Source organism: Gopherus evgoodei, chromosome 3 (genome assembly GCF_007399415.2).
Source record: "Gopherus evgoodei ecotype Sinaloan lineage chromosome 3, rGopEvg1_v1.p, whole genome shotgun sequence".
NCBI lineage: Eukaryota > Metazoa > Chordata > Testudines > Testudinidae > Gopherus > Gopherus evgoodei.
This window is the reverse complement of record NC_044324.1, coordinates 137020853-137046165: the sequence shown is the minus strand read 5'-3', so window position 1 is coordinate 137046165 and position 25313 is coordinate 137020853. Positions and strand designations below refer to the sequence as shown.

The 25313-nt window shown below is 42.3% G+C and overlaps 1 protein-coding gene across 1 annotated transcript in view; it reads left to right on the top strand.

The window, feature by feature from the left end:
- RPS6KA2 (ribosomal protein S6 kinase A2) overlaps window positions 1-24301 on the top strand; it is a 449145-nt gene extending 424844 nt beyond the window's left edge. Inside the window, 6 exon segments of the mRNA XM_030556734.1 lie at window positions 2467-2625; window positions 3902-4063; window positions 14975-15051; window positions 17362-17479; window positions 21334-21471; window positions 21894-24301. Of these exon segments, the coding sequence (XP_030412594.1) occupies window positions 2467-2625; window positions 3902-4063; window positions 14975-15051; window positions 17362-17479; window positions 21334-21471; window positions 21894-22019 (780 nt within the window). The 3' untranslated portion in view covers window positions 22020-24301.
- The last annotated feature ends 1012 nt before the right edge of the window (window positions 24302-25313 follow it).

The window sequence follows — 25313 nt, the reverse complement described above, 5'->3', positions numbered from 1 at the left end:
CACAGAATGTTAATGCTTCTAGAATGCTGGCACTTTGCAGGTGGGTATCCAACTGAATATTAGGAGAATGTGTGTGGAAGTTATTGCAGTTTTCCCGATACCTCTTCCATTCGTTCCCCAAGAACTCAGTTCGACTCCAGTCTCATCATTCAGGTTCCTTTATTTGGTATACATCAAAGCTATGCTGAGTTGATCAGTCTCAAGCATAGAGGGGTGCATGTAGGGTGTACCACACATCCAACGTTACACAGCAAAACTTTATCTTATATACATTTTTAATAACATGTGTTCATAACCATACATTGTACCATATGCTTCATGGTTGGCTTGGTAAGTTTTCAGGAACCAATCCCTGTACAGTATGCTCTGTCCATGTAGAAACTGATCTTTACATTCCAGCATGTCCCTAGCATCCAGGTGCTCCTGCTAATCTTTGCCAGCACAGACATTTTGACTCCAGCATACTGTTTGTTAAGCCCCTATTTACAATTTAACCTTCCATTTACCTTCCCAATGATGTCCACTAAGAAATGAGGCAAGTTATGCATATCAAGTCAGGCCTACAGACATATCTGTATTTAATACTCACATTATAATTTCTAGTCAATTGATTTGGACAATAGTCTACCATTGCCAGCACTTAGAGTGTAGTGGTGTGTGTTGTGTGTGTGTGTGTGTGTGTTTGTTTCAATAAACAGAAACACAGAGACATTATCCATAGTCTGTACACACAGGCACACAGGAACTGCCATACTGGATCAGACTTATGTTCATTTGGTCCAGTATCCTGTCTCCAACAGTGGCCAGCACCAGATGTTTTAGAGGAAAGTTCAAGAAACCTCTCAGCATATGTGGTCCCCATTAAGGTCTCATTCTAATCCCTAATAGTCAGAGATTGCCTTAAAACTGGCAGCATGAAGCTTTGTATCTCCTCCAAAATGGTTTAGCGTTGATTATTATAATGCTGGATATTCTCGTCCATACAACTGTCCAGTGTAGCAAAGGGGTATGAAATTAAAATCACCATATTCCAGTTTGGACAAAAAGCTGATGCAAACAACTTATTCACCCAAATAGCAAAGCACATGTTATATGATCTTGCAAAAAGTAAGTACTGACTAATCATAATGCAATTTGTTTGGCTGCTTCTAAGACAAAGGGAAACATTGATATTTAAAATGGCAAGTGCTACTCTGTAGAAATGGAAGAGAGCAAATAAGTGTGAGGAAGTTTGGGCTAATGCCAGAAGAGATTTCAGGCTGCATTTGGAGGTTCTGCTTCTGCAGCTTCGTTTGTTAATATTTTGCAGACTTGATAGCAAATTATGAAAACTGGGTTTCTGTGCAGCTCAAGGTTCGATCAATAGTTGCTTCAGAGATGAGAAGAAAGTACAGTAACTCCTCACTTAACATAGTTATGTTCTTGAAAAATTAACTTTGTTTCACTTAAAGCTGTAGTGAATCCAATCTTCCCATAAGAATTAATGTAAATGTGGGGGGCTTAGGTTCCAGGGGAATTTTTTTCCCAGACAATAGACATTATATACATATACAGTATAAGTTTTAAACTCAGCAATGATGATTATGAAGCTTGGTTGAGGTGGTGGAGTCAGAGGGTGAAAGATGGATCGTCCAGCTGCTCCTCTTGCTGTTCTTTCCAAAGTGCCAGGGGGTTCTCAACCCCCAGCTCTGCCCCAGGCCTGCCCCCACTCCACCCTTTCCTCCAAGGCCCTGTCCCTGCTTCACCCCTACCCTACCTCTTTCCACCCTCCCACCCCGAGCACACCGTGTCCTTGCTCCTCCCCCCAGAACCTTCTGCGCACTGCAAAACAGCTGATCACGGTGGGTGGGAGACCCGGGGAGGGAGGAGGCGGCGCTGGGGGAAGGAGTGGGGAGGCTGCACATCATGTCCTCGCTCCTCCCATCTCCCTCCCAGAGCCTCCTGAACACTGCAGAACAGATGATTGTTGTGGGCAAGGAGTGTGGGGAAGCGCGCATCTGTGGGACCTGCGGGTGGGTGGAAGATGCTGGGGCAGGAGGAGGGGAGCTGTTAGGGAGGCTGCTGGTCCACCCTGGTTCCAAGTCCCCACCTGCTAGCTGCAATGGGCTGCTTTTCCAGAGAATCCCGCAAGCAGTGGACAAAGTACTATACTAGGAGGCGGTGGCCAGACAATGTTATAAGTGAACACTGCGCAACTTTAAATGAGTATATTCTCTAATAGATCAGTGATGTAATAACATTAACCAGGACGATGTTAAGTGAGGAGTTACTGTAATTAACCCTTTTTGTAAATAGTTCACTTTTATGTTGTTGTTAAATACAAGGAGTATAAAATCCACTTCTCCTATATTAGCTCTGTTTTCTTCTTGCAGTATCTTGCAATAACATGGCAAGATATTGCAGAGTGATCATTACTTGCTAGACTAATGGAATGGTGATGTATGATTGCTTCCTCTGCTCTTCTAGGTGTATGATGATGGGAAGTATGTGTACCTGGTGATGGAGTTAATGCGAGGAGGAGAGCTATTAGACCGAATCCTTCGACAGAAGTGTTTCTCAGAACGAGAAGCTAGTGCTGTCCTTTGCACCATTACCAAGACGGTGGACTATCTGCATTCCCAAGGAGTAAGTATGATTACCTCTGTTCTCCATTCAACCTTAATAAAAGCTGACCCTTAGAAAAGTAGCTTTGATGTTGCTTCTCAGGAAATAAATATTAAATAGGGGGGTTGCACAAAATGAACATTCAAAGGTGCAAAGAAATTTGGAAAGGGTTAATTGTTTTAATATTTAATAATTATATTTAAAAATGATTTGTCCAGTTTGTGAAATGGGATTGAAGCCACTCGTGCCATTCTCCAGGCCAAATACCTTATTTATGCAATGCCAAAGATTCTCATTTTCAAATCTATGTGGGCATTATTTATTCATATCACAATCATCATTGTAGTATCCAAGAACCATGTGGGCAAATATGAGCTCTTCAATAAAATATCAAAATCCTAGCCCTCGGACATTCACATCACATATAGGTGCATAAACAAATTCCCGTTTTTTAAGCTTATATGCTGATTTGAACATCTGATAGGGCAGGGTTTTGAGAGCTGATTAATAGCACAACTTTTGAAATTCAAGCCCCCTACAGATAGCAATTTGAAGTACTCTCCTTTCCATTTGCCGGCGGCATGCAACATTTGGGATGGGCCTCTAAAGTACGTTTTCCATTATCATCATCATGAGCAGGATGAGTTCATTTTGTACCAAGGCTGATACATTTTCATGAGTTTTGCATGGCTGATACAGTTTATATCATTTATTTGCCCACCATTGAAATTCAGCCACTTCTAGTGAAATACACACTGCACAAAGGATTTTTAGGAAGGGAATTGAAGGGAAATGAAAATGTCTCCCTTCAGTTGAGAGCCACTCATGGTAAGAGCAGCCAGAGAAAGAGCCTCACACTCAAATGAGTCCACGGTTTCTGTCTTTGGCAGTCTTCTCTCTTTTTTAACTGAAGGATTAAAACATTCAGATTCAAAGAGCTTCCTATACTTTTAGAGGGATGTATTTTATTTGTATAGTAATCCCTTCTGCTAACCCACAAAAGAGATGCCTTTCCACTGGAACATCTGCCTCTTATATATCAGCAGAGGATGCAATTTGTATTTTTATTTCTGATTTTAACAGAAGTGCAATTCTGTATCCATGCCATCAATTCACTTATTTAAAAGAAAAAAAAAAGAGTGACATTCTTCAAAGGCCCACTCTTTCAAGGCAGGAACTGTTTTGCCCCCATACACACACACTTCACCATCAGGAAAAATGTATAATGATGGTAACCAAGCCTGCAAGCTATGTAATCATGCCCATGTTATTTATTTTTTATTTGTTTCCCATTAAGGTTGTGCATCGAGATCTGAAGCCTAGTAACATTCTCTACATGGATGAGTCAGGAAACCCAGATTCCATCAGGATCTGTGACTTTGGATTTGCCAAACAGCTGAGAGCAGAGAATGGACTGCTCATGACACCTTGCTACACAGCCAACTTCGTAGCCCCTGAGGTAGGACTGTGTTTCATAAACTGTGGATGCAGAATTTTATAACAAAAAGCATGTCTCTATCCCTGTCCTTCCTTTCTCTCGCTGCCTTTAAAAAAGGAACAAAGCAGGAGTTAGAACAGAGACAAGTTTCATGTGCCCTGTTACCAGCCATCCCTAATCCTATCATTCCTTGTGGGTGATTAGCTTTCCCCATGCCCCTACTAACTGTAGCCATGTCTGGTTGAGACTTACTTAGCAATCATGCCAAAACCATGGAAAAACAAACAAACAGAAATTAGGTTTGTTTTTGGCTTAATTGGCTTGTGAGTTGCTTGTTGGCTAGTTTTTGGCTTGTAGCGTGTTTTTTATCAGCTCCTGGCAAGCAGGGGCACGGGGCAGGGGGAAGAGTCGGGGTGCACAGTGGGCCCACCACAATCCCAGACTGCATGCCAGGGGGATCTAGTCACATAGTGTGTTAGAGTTCTTCGGGATTGGCTTGTTTTGCAGGGCCGGTTCCAGGTTTTCTGCCGCCCCTAGTGGCCCAAAACAAAAAGGGAGGGGAAAGGGGGCAATCAGTGGCAGCTCAATCGCTCAGCTGCATTCTTCAGCAGCAGTTCAGTGGGGGGTCCTTCAGTCCCTCTCTTCCTCTTCTGTTGCACTTCAGTGGCAGCTCAAAGAGGAAGAGAAGGGACTGAGGGACCTGCCACTGAATTGCTGCCGAAGACCCCGGATGTGCCGCCCCTTTGAATTGGCTGCCCCAGGCACCTGCTTCCTTAGTTGGTGCCTGGAGCCAGCCCTGTTGTTTTGGCCTTGTTTTGAAATGGGATTAGCTTGATTTTTGTCTTATTGTGAAAGTCAGGGTGCTTATTTACCATGTGACAGTTGGCAGCTGTTACTTAGGTGTCACTTTGGCTGATTACTCCAGGCTAGGTATCTCTTTTTCCCCAGTTGCTTCACCTATGGGGTCAGAAGGTTGTTTCCCCTTCAATGTACCTCATCCAAACAAAGTTAATCTCAAAATGATTATACTGAAACCAAGATTAATTAAGAATCAAGAGAGAAAAATTCTTGGAATGAAATCCTGGCCCCACTGAAGTCAATGAGAGTTTTGGCTTCATTGGTTCTACAATTTCAGGAGCTTAAAACAAAAGAAACAGGCTGCAAAATATCTCTGACCTAGAACTCCTCAAATAGTAATCCAGCCAGATAGAATCTTTGTGCTTATAGTGAAGAGGAAAAAGGCGTTCCAGGTTTAGTGAGCTCTCTTCACCTAAGCTTAGCCCATCCTCCTCTTACTCCTTGTGTGGCAGCATGTCTGAACTCTTTCTTGGCATCACATCTCTGGATTCATTTCCCATCTGGGACAGGTTCTGATACCATTATTCATGATGGATAGTATCTCACCCCATGAGCAGTCCCACTGAAGTCAATGGGACTACTCATAGAGTAACATGCTGTTTAGTGTGGGGAAGGGTATCAGAATCTGGCCCTCTGTGTTTTCTCTTCTTTCTATCTGTGATACTTAAATTCCCCCATCACTGTAGTATCTGAGCACCTCCCAGTTTTTAATGTCTGGTGTCTTTAGGACACCCCTGTGAGCGTAAGAAGTGCTATTATCCTCAGCACTTACAGATAGGGAACTGAGGCAGAGAGAGGCCAAGTGACTTGAACAAGGTAACAGAAGCTGGATCCAGGTTAACACTAACCCAAGCTAGTGTTTTTCTTCTTTATTGCCCCTAATCTTGTGGTAACCATGCCCATGGCTTTGGTTCCTTACCTGTTTGAACTATTTAGGCTGCCCACTATGGTTCAGCTCTGGAAACTCTAATCTGTCCTTCTATGAAGTATCAACAAGTTTATCTCCTGGATGATTGTTAGTTATTTGTTCCAATCAGGTTTTACTAGCTTAAGCAAGTCCCTGAATATGCAACTCTAATTGTTTATCTACCTCTGCTGGTTACTACCCAATAACAGAGAACACAGTTATTACATCTCACAAAATTATGTATCATTCCACTATCAAATACCATTTTTCCCTTGGACAGTATGCAATCCTCAACCTCCTTTGCCTCCTAATTTCCTTACCCTCCTGCCCAAAAAAGTAGCAACTTGTTATCTGCCTGTAACTATGAAGTAAGTGATTGTCTTATCTTCCTACAGACAATACTTTTGGGAAGTTTTTTAGAATTTGGATCATATACCCCAAATTCTTCAAAAATGACTTTTGTTTAATTGACGGCATCTCATCTTCAGATGATGTGGCTCATTGTGTTAGACACACAGTCATGTTCCATGACACACATGCCACAGCCATGATTAACATATAAAAATGCAGATATTTTATTAATTCTTCCATTGTCAAGTTACATTTTTGGTCGGTTATTTTGTTGCTGTTGGTCTGGTTATCCATCGTGGAAATAGCTCTTTAAAATAGAATAAATGAAAAACGTACTGTGGTACCATGACAATTTAATTTTTAAGATGAAAATTGACCACATGAGAGATACTAAATATTGTCATTTTCTGAAAGATGTCACATGCCTACAGTATCTGATTTGTCTTTTCATTATGGAATATCTTTTGTACACTGTCCATAATCGGAAACACTGCCAGATCAACACATTGTCAGATTAGACTTTAGTGAGCTGAATTCAGATCAGAAATCATACTCCTCACCATTCTCAATGAGCCAGGCAAGTCCTGCTAATGCAGGAAACAACATTGCCATCACTGACAGTTCGCATGAAAGCCTTAAGTGCTGCTCCTGTGACATAATGCTGCTCGTCAGCTCAGATTTGTCTTTTACTGGGGCCTGGTCTACACTATGCATTTAAACCGAATTTAGCAGTGTTAAACCTATTTAACCCGGCATCTGTCCACACAACGAGGCCCTTTATATCGATATAAAGGGCTCTTTAAACCGGTTTCTGTACTCCTCCCCGACGAGGGGAGTAGCGCTGAAATCGGTATTGCCATGTCAGATTAGGGTTAGTGTGGCCGCAAATCGACGGTATTGGCTTCCAGGCGGTATCCCACAGTGCACCATTGTGACTGCTCTGGAAAGCAATCTGAACTCAGATGCTCTGGCCAGGTAGACAGGAAAAGCCCCACGAACTTTTGAATTTCATTTCCTGTTTGCCCAGCTTGGAGCTCTGATCAGCACGGGTGGCTATGCAGTCCCAAATCCAAAAAGAGCTCCAGCATGGACCGTACGGGAGATACTAGATCTGATCACTGTATGGGGAGACAAATCTGTTCTATCAGAGCTCCGTTACAGAAGCATTTGAAAAAATCTCCAGGCTATGATAGACAGAGGCCACAGCAGGGACTCAGCACAGTGCTACTTGACAAGCGTAACGGAAAGCCAAAGAATCAAATGGACTCTCATGAAGGGAGGGAGAGGGGACTGAGGACTCCAGCTATCCCACAGTCCCCGCAGTCTCCGAAAAGCATTTGCATTCTTGGCTGAGCTCCCAGTGCCTGAAGGGTCAAAAACATTGTCCGGGGTGGTTCAGGGTATATCTCATCAATTTACCCACCCTGCCCCCGTGAAAGAAAAGGGAAAAAAATAGTTTCTTGCCATTTTTCAATGTCACCGTATGTCTACTGCATGCTGCTGGTAGACGCGGTGCTGCGGCACTGAACAGCAGCATCCCATTCCCCTTTCTTTCCTGATGGCAAATGGTACAAAATGGTGGAAAATTGTCCTCAGCCCGTGAGTGCTCCTGGCTGGCCTCGATGAGGTCGGCCGGGGGCACCTGGGTAAAAATGGGAATGACTCCCTGTCATTCCTGGCAGACGATACAAAATGCTGGGTAACCATCCTCATCATAGCAGCTGGAACCTGAGCTCCATCAGCCCCCTCGCCCTCCTTTTGTGTCTAAAGAAAAGATTCTGTACTCCCTGGACTACCATAGCAGTGGGAGGCTGCGCTCCTCTCCCCCCCACCCTTTAATGTCCTGCCTGGACTATCATAGCAGCTGGAGGCTGCCTCCCCCTCATTTTATCTCGCCAGAAAGTCAGTGTTTCTTATTCCTGCATTCTTTATTACTTCATCACATAAATAGGGGGACACTGCCACAGTAGCCCAGGAGGGGTGTGAGAGGAGGGAAGCAACGGGTGAGGTTGTTGCAGGGGCACCCCCTAGAATGGCATGCAGCTCATCATTTCTGCAGGATCTCTGGGGCTCTGACCCGGAGTGGCTGTGCTCTCTGGCTCTCTAATAGACTTGTCCAATATTCTAGGCAGGACTGACTCTATTTTTAGACAAAACATAAAGGAGGGAATGATCTGGGGAGTCATTCCCATTTTTGTCCATGTGCCCCCGGCCAACCTCAGTGAGGCCAGCCAGGAGCACCCATGACAGCAGCAGATGGTACAAAATGATTGATAACCGTCATCTCATCGCCAATTTACAATGGCAGATGGTGCAATAGGGATGATAACCATCTCTGCTACCTTGCAAAGGCAAATGAATGCTGCTGTGTAGCACTGCAGTACTGCCTCTGTCAGCAGCATCCAGTACACATATGGTGACAGTGACAAAAGGCAAAACAGGCTCCATGGTTGCCATGCTATGGCGTCTGCCAGGGTAATCCAGGGGAAAAGGGCACAAAGTGATTGTCTGCCGTTGCTTTCACGGAGGAAGGATTGAGGGACGACATTTACCCAGAATCACCCGCGACACTGTTTTTGCACCATCGTGCATTGGGATCTCAACCCAGAATTCCAATGGGTGGGGGAGACTGCGGGAACTATGGGATAGCTACAGGATAGCTACCCACAGTGCAATGCTCCAGAAATCTACGCTAACCTCGGTACATGGACGCACAGCACCGAATTAATGTGCTTAGTGTGGCCGCGTGCACTGGACTTTATACAATCTGTTTTACAAAACCAGTTTATGTAAAATCGGAATAATCCCGTAGTGTAGACATACCCTGGCTCAGGTCAACCCCCACTACAACCATTTCCTCCCATATGTATGTGAAATTAAATAGGAAGTTAGGAAGGAGATTGATACAAGAGAAGGATAGCAGAGGTGTAATGGCAGGTTTGCATATATAAATCTTTATTTTGGAAAGCATTTAATTTTTAGTATTAGTTGCTAACCGGGCTATTGCAGGATAAAATATCATAGATGGTAAAAGATGCCTAAGAGGAAGAACCAGCATGCCACCTGGTGGGAGCAGTGCTTTCTGTAAAGAAAATATAGCATGGTTCAGTCAGGAATAAACAAACCCCAGCACCGTGCATTACATAACAGAGTAAAAGAGGATCATTTGGGGTAAAATAAGGAGCCTTCATTCTTCAAAATTCAACCAAACTCTGGACAGAATTTTGGCATGCAAAAATGTAAGATTTTTTTTTCCATTCTTGTATGCTTCCTAGTTCCCACTACAACCAGAAACAGAAATGCTAAAGTACCAGAGAGAGCCTATTTTCACAATATTTCAGCCCCGTAATATAAAAACTAAAAGTTAGATGATTTTGGATACCCATCTGGGAGATTGTTAGAAATCAGTGGAGCCATCTGAAGTTTGCCCATCACTACAAATGACCTAAGAACCATATATATGTACATTGGAAACCACATTCTGTCCCTTAGGAGATCTCAGCTCTTATATACATGACAGGTTCTCTGACTTCCATGAGGACAGGATAACACACTTTCTCTTGTAAAGCCCTTTTAACAAGAAGACTTTTAGGGAAGTTGTGAAAAAGATACAAATACCTGATCTGTGCACACAGGACTGGTAACTGCGTATAAATTTGTTTGCTGACCTTTTCAAAAGTCAAACCTTTAGAACCCAGTTCACACCACAGCCATTTTTACACTGTTCTGGCAGCTTAAAGGGATCCCTTAAGTGTGTGTAACTATACACCTGGTGTAAGCCCCCTTCACTCTGACAGAGCAGCGTATAAGGTCTTTCGTGTAAATGAGAATGTATCTGATTTTAGTGCAGATGCTTATTGTTATTTGTTATAGTTGTGCCCAGAAGCCCCATTGTGCTAGTCACTGTACAAACATAGGCATGGTCTGTGCTAGGCCTTTTTGCCAAAAATGTCCCACCCTGCTACCATCTGTTGAGTTTCACCAGTGGGAGCTGGAGCATAGACAAGGTGCTGGTGGCTGCTGGCACTTAAATCACTGTGTTACTGTAGACCTGGACATGATGCTCAAAACATCAGTGGTGCCTAGTAGCTCTGACTAGCCCTCCCACCATTGTTACCACCAGTGGCAGGAACAATAGGGAATTTTTGGCAGTCTTTTTTGAGTAATTGCACATCTACATTTTCCAGATTCCCTACAGCGTAAGCTTGCACAAGGGTAGATTTTGCACCAAAAAGTGTGCAGATTTTCTGTCTAAATACCAGGTCTTTGGCTTCCAAAGTGGATATATTATTTGAGGTACTTTGGAACTGCTCCATTTTATTTCATGCAGCTGTAAAAATCAGTGACACGAACTATTAAAGTTATTTTGGAAGCTAAAACACACCCCAATACCTGTTCTTCTTTTACTAGACGTTAAAATTGTCATTATGCAGTAGCCAGCCAGCACAGTCAATACTGAACACAGATATACTATACTTTTAAACTCTTTAAAATTTTTTGTCTACTCTATTTGCCCCCAAGTCATGACTGTCTTGTGTAAGGTAATTTTTCCAAGGTAGCAGATGCACACTCAGCACATCGTCAGATGGAGAGATTGTTTTGCCTTGTCATTGGTATTCGCTAAAGTTTACCTAGACAGGATTTTCTGAAGCCACTTTTTTCATAGATTCCAAAGACAGAAGGGACTATTACGATCATCCAAACTTATTTCTTGTTGAACACAGACCAGGGAACACCACCCCCCTCCAACAACAACAAAAAATTCCTAGAGCAGATCTTTTAGAAAAACATTCAATCTTGATTTTAAAATTATCAATGTTGGAAAATCCACCACAACCCATCACTAATCGGTGCTAGGGCTCCAGGACAGAAAAAAAAAACAGTTGCAGAATGTTCCTTCCTTTCGTAGTGTTTTCCAGGGAGATCACTGTATCTAGTGATCCCATCACATGGGAAAAACTGATCTTCTATAACAACTGCAATCTCAAAATGTAAGCAGAACACTGACTCACTTTTAAAGCAGTAGGGAAGCAAATACAAAAGCTAGTTATTCTTTCCCTCCTGAGGGTAAGAATGCTGTAAGGCCCTTCTCAGAACATGAGGAATTCCCTATTCTTCCCCCACCCTGAGAGATTTACACCATTGTAACTCCACTCACTTGAATGGTGTTACTCCTGGTTTACACCACTGCAGATGACATCTGAATCAGGCCCCTTGTGTTGTGCTAGCTGTCCATGTGGCCCAAAGGACTGAACATAGCTCCCACTCTGGTTCTGCACCAGTATTAAGTCAGTTGGGCAGATCTCTTCAGAGCACCTTAGGACTTGTCTACACAAGGGAAAATGGTCAAGTTTGGCTTTGTTAATGTAATGCCGACAGACCCTGGTCGTCGGTGGACGGGATCGAATCTGGGACCTCTGGAGCTTCGTGCATGAGCCTCTACAGCATGAGGCAAAAGCCTTATGGCTGTTAGCTAACACTGTAGAAAAGACTCATTCCTCTCTCTCTAAGTGGTCTCAGTGACACTAGATGGGACAGAACACCACACTCAGGAGGTGTGTGGGTTATATTACCATATGCTCATTAAACCCAATCTAAACTTGACCACTTTTCTTAGTGTAGATGCAGGGTAACTTCTTTAGCTCTAGTTTAGGAGGTAGAGTGTTACTCTTCATCTACACTGGGGGTGGGGGAGGAGTTGAATAAACCTGACCTAAACACAATCTTTATCCTAGCCCAGACAAAGACAAAGTGCTTTCTCTTCCCCCTCAAATCTGAGCTTGCTGAATCTGCAACATTCTTTGTTACTTCCAACCCAGGAGTCTTAGAATAGAAAAACAGATAAAGTTTAAAAATGCTTTAGTTAACACATTTTAACAGATATGTTATACGCTGTACCAGAGAGGGCTTTACACCTTTAAAAATGCATTAGCTGGTCAGAATGAAACTTCAGGGAGCATAAAGTAAAAACTGTCAACCTGTGTCATAGACTCACAGACTCATAGGTCAGAAGGGACCAATATGATCATCTAGTCTGACCTCCTGCACAAGGCAGGCCACAGAACCCTACCCATCCACTTTTATAACAACCCCTAACCCAGGACTGAGTTATTGAAATCCTCAAAATTGGTTTGAAGACCTCAAGCTGCAGAGAATCCACTAGCAAGCGACCCATGCCCCACGCTGCAGGGGAAGGCGAAAAACCTCCAGGGCCCCTGCCAATCCGCCCTGGAGGAAAATTCCTTCCCGACCCCAAATATGGCGATCAGCTAAACCCTGACCATGTGGGCAAGACTCACCAGCCAGCACCCAAGAAGGAATTCTCTGCAGTAACTCAGTTCCCATCCCATCCAACATCTCCCCGCAGACCATTGAGCAGACCTATCTGGTGATAATCCAAGATCAATTGCCCAAATTAACTATCCTATCATAACATCCCCTCCATATACTTATCAAGCTTAGTCTTAAAGCCAGAAAAGTCTTTTGCCCCCACTACTTCCCTCGGAAGGCTGTTCCAGAACTTCACTCCCCTAATGGTTAGAAACCTTCGTCTAATTTCAAGTCTAAACTTCCTAATATCCAGTTTGTACCCATTCGTCCTCGTGCCTACATTAGTACTAAACTTAAATAATTCCTCTCCCTCCCTAACGTTAACCCCCCTGATATATTTATATAGAGCAAGCATATCCCCCCGCAGCCTTCTTTTGGCCAGGCTAAACAAGCCAAGCTCTTTGAGTCTCCTTTCATAAGGCAGGTTTTCCATTCCTCGGATCATCCTAGTAGCCCGTCTCTGGACCTGTTCCAGTTTGAATTCATCCTTCTTGAACATGGGACACCAGAACTGCACACAATGTTCCAGATGGGGTCTCACCAGCGCCTTATATACTCACCAGCGCCTTATATGTGTCTGCACTGAAGACAAAGTCTCATTTAAACTGGAGTTAGCAAACCCTGATCTAATCTTGACCTCTCTTTCTAATGTAGACATAGCCTTTGAAAGTTAGAACCCCACAGTGACATTTTTGTCTAATCACTTTTCAAGGTATAACTGCACTTTAAATTAACCTTGCTGTATGAAATTTTCTTTGTAAGCTAGCACATAGCTGCTGCTTCTTGCTTTTGAGGAATATTTATTCGTTAAAAAAAAATAACACCAATTATACATAGTACATTTTTAAAAAGCCAAAATGAAAAACACTATGGACAAAGCCGAAAAAAATAAAAAAACACCCCACCCCCACAACTCCAGTAACAATTCCCTATTACAAAGCAAAGCCTAGACGAGCCATACATTATTTTACACATACGAAACATAGAATCAGATTATATACCACCATTCCTCTGGTGTAGCCCTATTGACTACTGAATGTAAGTAAAGGTGGCAGAATCTGGCCCTTAATGATCTCTAGACCTTTGTTATGGAAAATCCTGATACTAAAGGCTGAGACAAGTGTATCAAGAATTTTACAAGAATGAGACCAAACCAATCAAACAAAATCAACTCTCTCCAAAACAGTGGTGCTGGAACAATTTTTTATAGCAGGCGTGCTGAGAGGCACTGAACCAGACTGTATATCCTGTATATCATGGAAAACACTTTAAGCCAGGGGCTGCAGCAGCAGCCCCCGCACCTCTAGTTCCAGTACCTACGCTCCAAAACTCCAGCAGGTCATGATTCTGACTTTTGTGTTAGGTCACATAAGTGTCATGACATGGTGTAATACAATGTAATGCCCATGCATCATGTTCCACAAGAGGAGCCTAGGTAGTAGTAAGTATTTCCTTTCTCCTTCTACACACACCACTTGGTAGACATAAGTTACTTGGTTATTGGTGTAAAATGAATATTGCTGCGTGACCCTAAAAATTCTTCAGTTACTTTACTATCTTCCCATATGCAGTAAGAGCTTTGCTGTAACTTCAGAAGTTTTCAGGCTCTTATTTTCCAATGTTCATAAGTACAAATGCATGATGTGCACACAGCTAGTGAGAGTGGGTGGGCAAACTGGGTATTGATCTGAAAATGACTGGTCATGTGTCATTCTGGCAATTTGTGTGTACAAATACCTGATTTGTGCACACAGGATTGGTAACTGCGTATAAATTTGTTTACTGAGCTTTTCAAAAGTCAAACCTTTAGAACCCAGTTCACACTACAGCCATTTTTACACTATTCTGGCAGCTTAAAGGGATCCCTCAGGTGTGTGTAACTATACACCTGGTGTAAGCCCCCTTCACTCTGACAGAGCAGTGTATAAGGTCTTTAGTGTAAATGAGAATGTTTCCTAATGTCCAGAATCATTTTAACCAAGCTCTGTAGAGAAGCTCACATTTGCTGCAATAGTAAATCTAGAAATGTGTCTGTCAGTCTCATTATTGTTTTCTTTTGTGATTACTTTGCATGTCATGGGATGACTATAACTTGTTACATTGTCCAAAGTATTTACATATTTTCCTACATGTGTGTGAATAGTTGCTTGTATTCATTGCCTTTAAAATTCACCTTCCCCACTCCCCCTTCCCAGCACGTCCATCTTATTTGGCTTCTTTAGAGTTGTGTGTCTAGGACCAGCTAAACGGATTCTATTATCTTCAACAAAATGGTAAATGTACCCCCGTTCCATCTGATAGTTGCCCAGGCAAACAATTACTGACTGTTTTGCTGCCCTAGGCAACTCCTTATTCCACCTGTACACTAGAGGAAGCTCTGCAAAATGTTAACAAATCACTGCCATAACATCCACATTTTCTTAAATTCAAAAGTTCAGAATTCAGGAGCATGAATTAACCTTGTCTCTTTTGATTTCCTTATGCAGGTCCTGAAACGACAAGGTTATGACGCAGCCTGTGACATCTGGAGCTTAGGGATCCTGTTGTACACCATGTTGGCAGGGTAAGTGCGAGATTTCTGGTGCAGGTACTTCAAAACTGATTAAAGACATAAACAAATCGTGGATAAATACAAATGCAATGTATTTTGAGAGATTAAAGCAATTGCAGCAGACCAAAACAGTTTTTCAGAACTGATTTAGGTACTTAGCCTATGTCCCATAGATCCTCAGTGAGACTTAAGCTACTAAATGCCTACATCACTTAGGATAAAATTTCCCGAAGTGCTTAAGTGTATAATGTAGAAATAGTCTATTAAAGAGCCAGATCCTGTTCACCTTATTCATATGAGGAGTTTCGTTAATTTCAAGGTTAAGGTGTGTTCTATTCAGGTTCCTGTACTGTGCTCATCATCTGAGCACCTATGAAAAGGAGAAAAGTTGTGTTTTCAGGTGCAATTTGAAAAACAGATGGAGGCTCCAAGATGCAGACAGAATAGGAAGGTTGCTTCTGATGGCAAGAATTACAAAGGAGGAGAAGGCTCTCCTACTAGCAGTAAGACTCTAGAAAGGGACAAACTAGCAAAAGGAGTGAGTGCTGGGGGAACTGGATGGAGGGAACTAGAAAGGAAAAGGAGGTATAGATGTGGTGGCTAAGGTTAGAGACAAACATAAGAGGATGATGGTAAATTGAAAGGGGTAGAGAAGGCTGAGAATGAAGAAGAGTTGGTTTGAATCTGAAAGTCGGTGTGAAATTATAGAACACAAACCAGAAACAAAAATTGTCAAACCCCTTGCAAACTAAAAATGTCAAATTTCTTATGGCGCTAGTAGAGGAATGGCTGGCTGGCCACAGCGTAGAGTCCATGCCCATCTGTCATATCTAATCACTAGTTGAATTTTTGCAATGTCCTTTAAAACACATAGACCAGATACTTTCTGGTGAAGAAGAACTTGAATTCCTTCCTCAGATTTGTATGGAAAACACATGCTCTGAGTCCATCTGTCACTCACATCTTTTGCCTCATCTGTTACAAAAAAGATGCCAGCACTTCAAATACTAGCTATTTAGTATCAGAGGGTAGCCGTGTTAGTCTGGATCTGTAAAAGCAGCAAAGAATCCTATGGCACCTTATAGACTAACAGACGTTTAGTCTGTTATTCACGATAGCTCATGCTCCAAAACGTCTGTTAGTCTATAAGGTGCCACAGGATTCTTTGCTAGCTATTTAGTGGTGGTTAGAATTGTTCAGAAACTGTGTTAGATATGTTAGACACTTCAGGAATAACGTGCAAAGCCTGTTTGGCCTGCACTGCAAATCAAGTCAGTTTCTGCTCTGAACTAAAGCAATGTCTTACAGTCCCTTACTTCACTGTGGTCTCTGAAAAAAGCAGTCTCTGTTTAACTAATACCATATATTTACAGCAATGTACGGCAAGAAGAGATAAGGACTTTAAGAACTACACATTACCTGTGATCAGTTTATCTTACCCGTTAGATTAATTACCGTAACTGCTTTTTAAAAATGTAATCCTTAAAAGAAAATCTGAATACCCATCAGACAACTTCATACAGACCCTGCCATTAGGCCAAGAGCTGGGGAGGAGCAATAGCATGCAGCCTCCCCAGCTGAAAAACCCTCTCCCAGGTGCCTCTGTTGTAGTTTTGAGCCTGAGCCTGAGTTCGTTGGGCGTGCAGGAGATTCTCCTTCATAAATTGTCCAACCTGTTCAAGATGTTCATACATTTGTAGGACCTGCTGTAACATGGTTTGAAACAATGACTACTGCTCTTCCCTGGCATCTTTTAAGGAGGTCCAGGATTCCTCAAGGCTGTCAGCCATATAAAAGTTCAAAAGGTGAGAAGCCTGTTGAGATCCAGGGCACCTCTTGTATTCCAAAGAGGAGATAGCTCAGGCGTGTGGAGACAGGCTTTTCCATAACCCTATCACAGGTGCTTGTTTTCCTGCTTTCGTCATCTCAGAAGATATCAGAGCTTTTACTTCCTGCCTCTTATGTCATAATTCCACTACTTTGCCAATCACCCTGAATTTTTAAGGTTTAAAAAAAAATGGAGAGAAATCCCATACACTTAAAAAAAAAAATCAGAAACAGGAGGAAAACAAAGGTGCATTTGTGTTTTCTTCACAGGACAATTTCAAGGGGATGGTACAGCATTTGTCCATAGCATTTGTCCATCTCACCATAGCTGAATAAAAATTAAGGGCTTGTTTCTGCAGTCTTTACGCAGATTAAATGCCTAATTATATCAATGGGAGCTAGGGCTGCGGAATCAGGCCCTATAATTGGACACATAAAAACCTGCAGTACATAAAGATACATCTTTATAAAGTTAACGTGATGTTTGTTTCACAGATTCACACCTTTTGCAAATGGACCAGATGACACCCCAGAAGAGATACTGGCCAGGATTGGCAGTGGAAAGTATGCACTTGCAGGAGGAAACTGGGATTCAGTGTCCGATGCTGCCAAGGTCAGCAGATTCTTCATGTTTCTATCCTGCTTTCCAAAAAGGGGTCATTCTGCAAGATGTAAGGTTCTTTTAAGCAAGAGGAGGTGAAATCAGCAGCTGTATTAGTTCCATAAATTCTATTTTAATGAGCACTATGTCAAAATGGTTCTGTGTAACTTATTACATTAAGCATTTCTGTATCCTATTTCAGGAATGTAAGACATCATGCAGCATCATAACACAAATAAATGAAATTTAATATCCAAGTCCAACAAAAAATCCTTTTCAATTCGGTTGAACTTTTCAAAATATATAGGGCAGCCCAAAATGGCAAATGTCCGGTTTAACTGTGGATCACTGTGTGACCCCCAAAGGTAAACTCTTTAAAAGGCAACCCATAAATTAGCATTTTTACCATGCACTTAGGTATGTTCATTATTATAGTTTTGTATTATTACTGATACTTTGCCTTTGCATAGCACTTTTCATTCAAGTATCTCAATTGACTTTACAAACATTGATTTCTCTCTCACAGTCACTTGTGAGGAAGGTAAATATCCCTGGCCTGATTTTACAAATGAGAAAAGTGCAGCACAAAGTGATTATGGCCAAAAATTTCAGAAATGGCAACTTATTTTGGGTACCCAAATTTGTGAAACTTTGGGCCTGGTTTTCAGAGGTGCTGAGCACCCACAGCTCCTCTTGACTTCATCTGAAGTGGGTTGAGCATTGGCCTGCTAAACTCAGGGTTGTGAGTTCAATGCTTGAGTGGGCCACTTAGGGATCTGGGGCAAAATCAGTACTTGGGCCTGCTAGTGAAAGCAGGGTCCCGGACTCAATGACCTTTCAGGGTCCCCTCCTGTTCTATGAGATAGGTATATCTCCATTTAAAAAAAAAAAGGCCCACGGTGTATCTCAAATGGACACCCATACCTCCAAGTACACCTCTAGCTCAATATAATGCTTTCCTTGGGAGCCAAAATATCTTACCACGTTATAGGTGAAACCAAATTATATTGAACTTGCTTTGATCCACCAGAGTGCACAGCCCCACCCCCCGAGCACTGCGTTACCACATTATATCCAAATTTGTGTTATATCGAGTGGCATTATATCAAGGTAGCGCTGTATTGGTCATGTCTATACATTTTAGCCAAAGGGACTTGCCCAATGTCAGAAAATAAGTCTGTGGAAGAGCTGGAATTAGAACAAATATCTCCTAAGTTCTAAGCATAAAACTATCTTTCTCTTGTATTCTTTAGAGTTTAAGGCCAGAAGAAACCATTAGATCATCTAATCTGACCTCCTGCATATTAGTGGCCACAGAATTTCACCCAGTTACCTCTATATTGAGCTGAATAACTTGTGCATGACTAAACCTTATCTTCTAGCCTTGATTTGAAGATGTTAAGAGGTGGAGAATTCACCACTTCCCTTGGTAGTTTGTTCCAATGGTTAATCGCCTAAATTGTTAAAAATTGGTGCCTTATTTCCAATTTGAATTTTTCTGGTTTATTCTTCTAGTCATTGTTGGTCCTTATACCTCTCTCCACCAAAGTAAAGAGCCCTTTAGTACCTGGTATTTTCTCTCCGTGGAGGTACTTAAATATTGTAATCAAGTGACCTTTCAATCTTCTCTTTATAAACTGGACAAATTGCACTCTAAGTCTCACTGTAAGAAATTTTCTCCAGCCCTCAAATCATTTTTGTGGCTCTTCTTTCTGCACCCTCTTCAGTTTTTCAAGAACCTTTTTAAAATGTGGACCCAGCACTGTGCACAGTATTCCAGGATGAGTCTTACCAATGCCATGAACAGAAGTAAAATAGCCTCTCTACTCCCTGCTCCCCATTTATACATCCAAGGATCACGAGTCCTTTTTGCCACAGCATCACACTAGTAGCTCATGTTCCGCTGCTTGTTCACCATGACCCCTAAATGCTTGTTCACCATGACCCCTAAATAGTCACTGCTATCCAGGATTCAGTCCCCCATTCTGTAGGTAGAGCGTGCATTCCTTGTTCCTAGCCGTGCAACTTTGCATTTGGCTGTATTAAAATGCTTTTTGTTTAAATTGGCATGGTTTACCAAGCAATCCAGATAACTCAGTCTGAATGCCTATAGGATGGGGGCAGGGACAGGCTGCCTAGACCACTGCCCCATGTGCCACTGTCTTTTGTTTACCCCCTCTTCTCCCCCCACCCCCCCATTGCCAGTCTTTGGAGGAAACTCTCTGCAGGCCACCACCCACAAGCTAGTGTTTGGCTCTTGTTCCTCCACTTCTTTTGCAGGGGGGTGGGGGGGATGGGGAAGAGATCTGGATGGAACAAGGACCAGTCTCTCAGGGAGCCCTAGAGAGCCAGCTCTAAGGACTTAGTCCCACAGATTCTATTGCCCCCTCACAGGGTTTATCTTCTACTCCTCTTCCTGGTGCATATTGTTTACCGTCAGTCGGGGTAGCTATGGGATCAGTATGTTTTGCATTTATATCCTCCTTGGCTGGATTTCCTCTGTCACCAGCCATCCCTGGGCAGAGCAACTTCTTCCCCCCTTTAAGCTCCTCCCCCTCCAGGCAGAGCAAGCCTTGCAGGTGTGTCTCGTTGGCATGGAACAGGCCCAGAGGAACTAGTTAGCCCCCTCCCCTGCACACCAGAGTGAGCGCACCCCTTCACACTGCCCTCTCTTCATCGTTATTTTCCATTCCACCAATCTATGTCATCTGCTAATTTCATCAGTAGTGATTTTATACTTACTTTTAGCTCACTGAAGGAAATGTTGAATAGTTCCAGACCTAGAACCAATATCTTCAGAATCCCACTAGAAATACTCCCATTTCAATTACTCCCCATTGACAACTACTTTAAGTTCTCAGACAGTTCTTGATCCATTTAACTCAGGTCTGAAGAACAGCTATGCATAAGCTTGAAAGCTTTTTCTCACCAACAGAAGTTGGTTCAGTCAAAGATATTACCTCACCCATCTTGTCTCTCTAGTATCCTGGGACCAACACAGCTGTTACACCACCACCACTGCATACAAACCTTACTGTAACAATCAGTTGGGACCAAACGGTTAAACTGAATTCAAAAAATATTTATAATTATTAATTAAACTAGAGCTTTTTAATTAAAAAAAATGTGTTTCATGCTTGTCAGCAATGTGGGAATCACGTAACTTTAGTATAATAAAGGTGGAAGGGTGTAGATAGTGAACATTCTCAAGCTGGTGACTTACAGTAACATTTCCAGAAGTGCCTCAGTGACCAAGGAATCTAAGTTCCACTTTCAAAAGTGACTTAGGAGCCTTTAATATCCCCAAACAACAAGGAGTCCAATGACACCTTAAAAACTAACAGATTTATTTGGGCATAAGCTTTCGTGGATAAAAAACCTCACTTCTTCAAATAAATCTGTTAGTCTTTAAGGTGCCATCGGACTCTTTGATGTTTTCATGGATACAGACTAACACAGCTACTCCGATACTTTAATATTTCTGTAGGAAACTATTTTTTCCCCTAATTTGTGTGTTGGTTTTAGTTAGCTTTGTTTTCTCATTGTTAGAGAAGTAACTCGTTCATCTCACCCGCGCAGGCCAATTGTCAAATAATGTTTTAATAGGGTGTCCAGTTTCATATTAATATGTTCAGATGGTCTCTTAGGTGCTTAAATGTCAGTATGAAATTTGGTTTTACTTCTGAAAATTACAAGGGATTATAAAGGCTTGGATGCATTGCACTGTCCATTTAAATACTGCTGATGAAACTACCATGAGTAAGGGGAAAATCTAAGTACAAATATTTCCAGTCAGACTCTCAAAACCTCAGTTGATGTTTTTTTACATTTCTCCCCCACCCTCTTTCCTTCTCCTTCAACCACAGGATATTGTGTCCAAGATGCTTCATGTAGATCCTCATCAGCGGCTAACAGCAGTCCAAGTGCTAAGACACCCATGGATAGTGAACAGGGAATATCTATCTCAAAATCAACTCAGCAGACAGGATGTTCACCTGGTGAAGGTACACAGCATCTTTTTCCTGAGAACAGTAACTTCCTGAGTAACAGTGAAAAGATAGGATTTGCATTAACAACTTGGAGATACAGGAAATAAGGGGGTTATTTTCAAAGGCGCCCAAGATAAATACGGTATTACATTAAATGTAATACTATTTTACACACATCATCTACTAGTTATTATAACTTTCTTCTGTGTTGTAATGAACTAGCTCAGGGTGTGTGCGTGTACCTATGTATGTACATACTAGTATGTATGTACCATACCCTTGTGGGGTGGAATTAGAACCACTTAACTGTGTGCCAGGGCCTATACTACTAACAGGAATTAGAGATTCTCCTTTCTCTTGGTGGGAGGAACTAGGAAAGGGAAAGTACTAATGAAAGAACTTATTTTAAGCCAAGTATTTTCTCTTTTATTTTACAGGGTGCAATGGCAGCCACGTACTTTGCTTTAAACAGAACACCTCAGGCACCAAGGCTGGAGCCTGTATTGTCCTCCAATCTGGCTCAGAGGAGGGGCATGAAAAGACTTACCTCAACAAGGTTATAGCAGATCCCAAAAATGCCTCACTGAAACCCACAGTTTGTTATTCAAGAGGGTCATCTTTATTACTCAGTTAACAGAACTTTGGACAACTTGCACATGAAGTCACCAGAATCAGCAGAAGTCCAGCATAAGGCACAGTTACCCTTTGCTGTTTTATTTTTTACATTCGGGCTAGGATCCTGAATCAGCAGCTTCTCCAAGATGTGCCAATTGCCCTATTTCCTTATTGACTTAAAGCCAAATAAAATAGATTCCCTCCCAACCCCAAGTACTATTTTTGAATCCTTAAGATGTTCTGAGATCACTTTTTTAACGCACTTTTCACAGTGAAAGCAAGCAGTTTGATTTAAAAGTTTTCAACTGTGCCAGCATCTGCGTCAGGGTGAATTGGCTCAGCTAGTCAGCAGTATACATCTACTGATCATCAGCTGCACTGAAGCCCATCTCAAAGGAATTGAAGGTTGAGGAGACATGGTGCCAAATACCAGACTTAGAAAAAATTCTGTACAAAGTGAAGGAGAAAGAGCTGTCACTGATGAACACATCTCCTGATTCTGAGAAATCTTGTGAACTCTCCCACTCTCATCTGATGTTGAATAAGGTATGGAACAGTGACAGACCCTTTAAGAGCAGATGTCATGAGCCCTAATATATCGAGGTTTGGCAGAGAACTCTGGGAACTGCAGTCTCCAAAAGGGATTGTTAGGTCTCATGTGAATGAGGAGGTCAGATGTCTGGCCAAGACTATACGAATAGGAGCCTGTGGCTCAGAGAGGAGGTATCAGGGCCGATTCTAGGCACCAGCTTAGCAAGCAGGTGCTTGGGGCAGCCACTCCAGAGCAGGGTAGCACATTCAGGTATTTGGGGGCAATTCAGCAGAGGATCCCTCACTCGCGCTCGGAGCGAAGGACCTCCCACTGAATTGCAGCAGATTGCAATCTCGGCTTTTGAGGGGAGGGGGCTGCTTGGGGCAGCAAAACCCCCGGAGCCGGCCTTGGGAGGTATGCCCTATGTTTGGCCTCTCCATAGTAGCAGGCTTGAGAAAACAAGCTGAAGATGGCTGGTGGGATAGAGCCAGGAAAAGACCTGGGACAGACCTACAGACAGCACACAGAAAGACCCCAAGGAGGGTTATAGCCAGAAGGAAGTCGCTTGGACAAGCTAGTGCAAGAGGGATGTTAAAGTCAGTTGAAACTCAGTTAGGGTGGCAGGAAGTCCCTCTTTTTATAACTGTGCCAACCAGACTAGTGGATTGTTGAGTCCAGGAGAGGCTAAATGGACTATCATTCTTGTTCCCCCAGGCCTTTTCCTGGGTCTGTTCCACTAGCCTTCCTCAGTTTGTTTGCACAGGCCTGCTACTCTGGAGAGATCAACCCTAAAGCATATCTGCATCCACTGCCCTCCTTCTATAGTCTTGGCTTGTCACCTGACACACACTCCCATAGACACATGACACTCAACAGTTCCTCCCTGGGAAATGTACTCTCCAGGTTCCCTGCTTTTAAAGGGCCAAACCTTTAATTATGCCTGGGCTCACGGCACTCTCCCATAAAGGAGCCACCTGAGTCTTACAAGATATTTAAATAATAATAATAAATAATAATAATAATAATAAAGAATACTATGCTATTGAGACAAAATCAACCATACTCTGCTATCTGAGTTTTCCAGGTGTGGGGAAAGAAAACTTCACCAGAAAAGTCTTAGTAAAAAAAATCTTCTTTTGCATTTCCTGATTTCAAAAGAAAATGGGCAAGATTTGTAATGCTGGACTTAAGACTTTTTTTTATTCCCTTTCTTATCCATGTTGGCTCTTGATGGTCACAAGTTGGCCCAGGTTGTTATTTATAGTACTTTTGTTAATTTGTTTTTCAAGTGAATTTCATCACCTCACATGCTTTGCAGAAGCAAACAATATACTATGTTGGCTTTTATTTTCTGTTGCAAAAGGTAAAAAGAAAAAAATGTGAACATGGAGCTTTGTATCCTAGAAGTGGTGTTTATTTTGCTGTGCATCTTGATACTCAGCTGGAATCAGCAGATTCAGACTCTTTGCAGCAGTATGTCCAGCGGAACAAGGAGTTGCATTAACTACAGTAATGTGCTTTCTAGGATTACATTTTCTAGTGTTGCTCTGAATTTTGTTTGTTTGTATTAGTCTATTTTAAAATTCATAATTAATCTTAATAATTTAAACCAATATTTAATGTTCTGTTTTATGTGCTGTGCACACGGGACTGCATCAAAGCAGCTCTCCTTTAAACTGTATTTTTTTTTAAGAATAAAACAATGCTGTGAATCATCATAAAGTGAATGAATTGGCTCAAATTTGTGTTCTTGTTCATGTGTATGTTTATATAATATAACACATGTGGCCCTGATTCTCTGGTCTGGCCAAGCTCTGCTTGGGACAGGACTGGGCATGTAGGTTTTATGTCACCTTTATGGTCCCCTTATTAGAAGTCAGAGCAGCCCCAAACACCCAGCTCTTTAGCCCTCAGGGGGCTGTCATCAGCTGGGATCACTGGGAATGCCTCTTAGAACAGGCATATGGGGCGGGGCGGGGGGCACAGAGTCACTACAGCAGCTGTATGCCACCCAGGGATTCTATGTACAGATGGGAAATACGAGGGGATGGATCTAGCTGGGTGGTCCACCGGCTTGAGCAGACTCAAGAAGGGGGCCCCAAGCATGTAAATGTATCGTGTATGATGAGACCGAGAACATATTGTGTACAGTTGTCTCCTCTAAGATTCCTGTTGATCATAGCAGTGCTGTAATTGGCCTCTCTATCACTACATTGAAATAGCAGTTATTAAAAATCCCATCCCCTTTAGACATTTGTTTTATAGTCTGTCTGGAGCGCGTTTTTTTCAATCTTAACACTGGCAGTGGGGGCCCACCTACTGCTTTATCTTGAGCCCACCTTGGGTACTGCTTAGGGGTATGATTCTGATCTCAATACATGAGGACAATTCTCTAACTCACAAATTATAAGCAGACTGCATGTGCAAAGAATGTGCCAAATATGAAAGAATGAATATTAACTTGCACTAATTATTTTGCTTTATAAGCTTAGAAATCCTGTCTAATGATGATTGCCTATTAGGGTTTTGCTGTCAGTGTATCCAAAATACACAATCCCATTTTATTCAGGCTGATGCGGCCAGTGTTTCAAGTGATAGTATAGAGGAGCTTTCTCAGCAATATAATGATCCTTTAAAGTAGTCCTCAGGTAAAGTGGCAGTTCCCACTATCACTAACAGAGCTATTTTTTGCCAATCTTTTCCTTTACAG